The sequence below is a fragment of the Merops nubicus genome, unplaced genomic scaffold (assembly GCF_000691845.1).
Source record: "Merops nubicus isolate BGI_N331 unplaced genomic scaffold, ASM69184v1 scaffold16028, whole genome shotgun sequence".
Classification (NCBI taxonomy): Eukaryota; Metazoa; Chordata; class Aves; order Coraciiformes; family Meropidae; genus Merops; species Merops nubicus.
The window spans coordinates 4185-9125 of NW_008623786.1; the positions used below are offsets into that span (position 1 = coordinate 4185).

The 4941-nt window shown below is 46.0% G+C and overlaps 1 protein-coding gene across 1 annotated transcript in view; it reads right to left on the reverse strand.

Moving 5' to 3' along the window:
• The window catches only part of LOC103777636 (coagulation factor X-like), a gene marked incomplete at both ends in the record, with an annotated part of 7053 nt that extends 3523 nt beyond the window's left edge, over positions 1–3530 (reverse strand). The window contains 2 exons of the mRNA XM_008945195.1: positions 1896–1920; positions 3370–3530. Coding sequence (XP_008943443.1) covers positions 1896–1920; positions 3370–3530 — 186 coding nt within the window. The remainder of the gene's footprint in view (positions 1–1895; positions 1921–3369) is intronic.
• Positions 3531–4941: the final 1411 nt, after the last annotated feature.

Genomic DNA, 4941 nt, shown 5'->3' on the forward strand with positions numbered 1-4941 from the left:
GCATCATAATGACAGCTCAACTTTTATTTCTTGAAAGGTCATCTCACCCCTTGTGCATGTCATTTAAAGACACAGACAGCAGATTATGAAGCAGAAAATTAAAAAAAATATTAAAAAGATGCTTTACAAAGCCCTGCAACATTCATCTGTGCAGCCCAAATTCCTGCTTTGTGCTGCTGACAGTACCAAAATGTTCCTGTTGCATCCACTGAGGTATGGGCTTGAGCTTCAAAAAATTGGCTCTTACCTCACACACCCCACATCCAGCTTGGCAAATCTCTGGTGGCTGTGGCCTGTGACCTCCATTGTACCCACTGAGGTATGGGCTTGAGCTTCAAAAAATTAGCTCTTACCTCACACACCCCACATCCAGCTTGGCAAATCTCTGGTGGCTGTGGCCTGTGACCTCATCTGCTGCAGTTTTATGTGCCACAGGGAGTACCTGTTGAGTTTTACATGCTTCCCCCACACCTCAGTCCATGACCAACAGCACTCCAGATGCTGTGTCTGTGTGGTCCACCACAGAGGCACTGAGGACTCATGTCTATCCTCAACAGTGGGAAGGAACAACCATCATTTACCAAAAGATAGACTTGAGGTCTACACAGAGCACAGCTCCTGGTTTCTGCCCCCTCTGCAGTGCCAGGCACACCTCAACATCCCTTCTGTGGACATGGCCAAGACCAACAGCACTCCAAAAGCTGTGTCTGTGTGGTCCACCACAGAGGCACTGAGGACTCATGTCCATCCTCAACAGTGGGAAGGAACAACCATCATTTACCAAAAGATAGACTTGAGGTCTACACAGAGCACAGCTCCTGGTTTCTGCCCCCTCTGCAGTGCCAGGGCACTCTGCTCACTCATGGTCTTAGCTAGGCAGCATCCTAGTGTTAGGAAATGTGTTTGGTTTTCCCCTACACTGCAGTTGCTGCTGTGCTAATGAGCTTTAAATCAGTATTGCACAAAAGCATTGCAGAGTCTCTTCCTGCAAAAGGAAGTGAGAATGAATTGCTCTAATAACTTGGCTCAGGGTAGCTGTGGTTTTCAGTACTTCTAGAAACCAAGAGATCATGGCTGGAGTGTGGTTGAACATGTAGGGAAGTGGCATCTGCACCAAGAGTGCTGGCACTGATGCTGCACTGCTTCTGCTCTCATGAGAAAATGGTCTGAAATTTCCCACTCCTGCTCACTGCAACACTGGCACAGGCTCTGCTTGACATTTCAGCCTGCAGGTTGTGGAGCTCATCCCCTGCTGAGAGGATTGTGAAAGTCTGCAGCATCTTTGTGGCAATGGTCTTCAGTTTTCTGCAGACTCCAAAAGACAAAGTTGAGCTGTATCTTTGGTCAATATTTTTTGAGGTACTCCTCCTAATGTGCAAGCTAGACAAATATTTTCAGGAGAACATGTTACCAAACACTAACATATTAAAAATCTGTCCCTGCATAGAGACCACAAACACTAAACCCTTAATTAATACAACTCAAATTTCTAGCCATGAAGAATCTTGTGTTGGCATTTAGGCTCCACCCTCCTCTATTACTCTTTGCAGCTGGAATTCCCCCATCTGTGATGAGTGCCTGGCAGAGTCACACACTCAGTTTCTGCTTCTCACTGTCCTTTGCATGCAAAGGGCCAGAATTCTTTCTCTGAGAGGATGAAGACCAGCCCAGCAACTCCAGGCAGCTGAACCTTGCATTCAAATGAAGCAACGGGGTTGAAACAACAGCAAGGCAATAAATCAGATTCCTTCTTCAGAGGAAACACAAAGTCAGGGTGTCCCAGGGTGAAAAGAGAGGAAGGAAGGGAGCAGGAAGTGGTTGCTTAGGAGGTGCATCCTTTCTAACCTTGCAGTAAGGCAGTTTAGCTCTCTAAACAAACACAGAGTGTTTCTTACCTACATAGAGGTTCCAGAATTCCTCCTACAGGCAGGTGTGGGGAAAGGGGAATAAAAGGAGACAGGCAAAGTTAGATGAGAATTACTGAATCCTTCATAAAAATATTAAGAGCTTTCATACAGAGGATATTTGCAGCTAACAACTGTTTAAACTCATATTGTTACAAGCACATACAGTGCCTTGCAGCTTGTTATTACCATGTAATAAATTAAAATCATGTTGTCCACCTATAGAGCCCAGCTCTCCAGCAACAAGCCTCACACATTATCCAAAACCATCTAAAACCCCCTAGAGACTTCCCAGAGTGACTTACTCAGCGTGAGGCACTCCATTTCTTGCACAACTGTATCTTTCTACCAGTTTTGACCCAATTTCCTTAAATTCCTGTGAAGTCACATTCTCAGACTCCATTCCCCCACCCCTCCCCATAGTGCTGTGGGTCAGGACCTCAGAAATCCTGAGACTGAGGAAATATCTCATCTGACTGCTGTCCTTTCCCTCTCCAGGTATGCTGCCTGCCCAGGACAGTCCTTCCCAGTGACATCTGGTCCCCAGGCAGAACAGGCTGTGCCAGTTCTGTTATAGATATCCAACCTTTATGCTCTGAAGAACCCTGGCAATGAACCCATGAGTCCCCACCCAGCTCAGGGCCACTCCAAGAACAGGCTGGTCAGCAGGTAATGCTGAAGTGAAATGAATCTGGCCTTAACTCCAGTTTCAGGGCTGTTCTGAACAGCCAGGTAGCTACAGCAAATGGTCCCAGGTCCCCTCCACCACCAACTCACTTCAAGTTTTCAAACACCACGTTTTCTGCTTCCCACTGCTGCCCCATCTCTCTAACTCTCCCTGGAGCTCGGGGACAGATCATATCTCTGTCTAAAGTTAAGCAGTCACCAGGGTAGGGCAGGTGACAGAAAAGCCACACACAGAAACTTCATTCCATGTGAGCAATTTGACATACAAGAACTGTTCCCAGTGCACGTTCTGTCAGTTCAGATACTGGAAAAGGGAGCCACAAAATGATAAGCACCACACAGCTGCTTGAGATACAAATCTCTCCCATGAACTTCCATGTTAGAATTCACTTTCTCAACCTTCCTGTGGACTCTCCACCTAAGAATTTTTGACCATAGTCATGACATTTAGCTTTGCCACCTAGATAGGGTGAACACATTTTCCACACAGGTAGTATTAAAGCATTTAAAGGCCAAATACTTCACAATGGCCATTAAACAGATCAGAACAGGTAAAAGAATTGAGACTTTAACATGGGCTGGCCCTGCAAGAGCTAAATTAAGATAGTTCTCCTACAATGCCTTAGTAATTCCAACCATGGTCATAACCACTAATTTATTTTTTGCATTAAGTGATTGGGAGCAACTTGTGAGTTTTGATGCTCATCTCAAAAGACCTTAACACTACTTTATAAACATGAAATATATAGACCTATGTCTCATATTAGCTCATTCTTACAGTCTTCTCCTGGTCTTCAAAGGCTTCTCTTGCTTCTTCTTTCGAGCAACGCTCCTCATTGCATTCTCTTTCAATGTTCCCTTTCTTCATTTCCTCCAAAAAAGAGTTAGCACGTTTTGTTCTTTCCAAGAACTTGTTGGCATTTTCTTTCTTGATGAATACTAGACAACAGAGAAAATTATACAAGTAACATTTGGAGGTGGCAGAGTGTCATTAGAAGTAAGTGAAGTGGAAAACTGAAACAGACCCTTCCACCACTCTGCCTGTACACAACATGATTTGTGAGGTTAGTCCTCACACAGACTGATGCATCCCAGGATCTCTCAGAGCATTAGATCTCTCTTAGATCCCCTCTGAGAATCTGCAACTCCAGGATAAATTGTAGGGCCCTCAAATTTTCTCCTCCTGCTTTTAGTCTTGACACGCAGGTTGCTGCTGAGGGCTTCTATCTATGTTGATCCTGCTCCAGACTCTAGCCTTGAACAGAATGACTTTCCCTCAAGGCCAGGGGGATGGCATTCCTTGGTTTGGTTTTGAAGCTGACCACCAGGCAACACCACCGCCCACTCTAGGGGCTTGTGGTGCAGAAATTAAATGCCACACAAACTCAAGATATATTCATGTATCTACTGACAGCTGAGGAAAGCCCATATGTGAGTTCCACTGCCCTTCACCACCCCAAATCCCACTGAGCTGCCCTGGGGTCCTCCTTTCCTCTTAACACTACCTCCCAATTGCCTGTAAAAATGTTCCTGCCTCACTAGTATGTGTGCAGGTAGAGCTAAGGCAGCTGGGTTCTAAGATTTAACAAAGACCACAAGTAAGCAAACACCAGCTTCAAGCAGGAAAATCCAGCCTAGGATCAGTTTGCTGGGTTGGTTTATTTTTTAGAAGCTTGGTGTCACGGAAGTGTCAGACCTGCTGCCCTCAAGTTCAAGATGCAGGTAGCTGTTGATGTAAACTGAAGGACCAGAGGCATTAAACTCAGCTCAGATATTTGACTGCATGAACAAGAGCCCAGTTCAGGGATAAATAAACGTGCTGACAGTAATCACATACCCTAATATCCTCTAAACGAACACAGAGGGGACTTTGCTTGTCCTGAAACTGGTGAATTCACCACAGGGAGCCAAATTCTGCTGGTGCTGTTTTAATCTTCTTGCTCTATGAAGCAATACCACAAGATCCCAGGCATCATTTGAAGCCCCCCTCGCTCTGAGGAGGCTGCTCACAAGGAAGGCTCACAGAAAACGCTTGTGCCTTGTAGGTTAGCAGCTGTCAGTTCATTCACCCCCTCTCTCATTTGCCCTTAAACCCCTCCCTGTGGGGACAAGTGGCAGGACACAGCCGGTGGGGTTATTGCCTCTGGATCCCTTGGCCTCCACATCCCTTTGCCTAAGCGGATGTTTTTGTAAACTTGAGCTAGCCAATGACTCTTCTGAGGCTTCTGGTCATTCTTTCCCAAGCTTTCCACCACGCTTCCTTCTCGGGTGACACCAAGGAGTGCCAGGCGTCGGTGGAGTGGAGCAGCACGTTCCAGAAACGTGAGGGAGAGCTCCTTTTAAAGCTTCC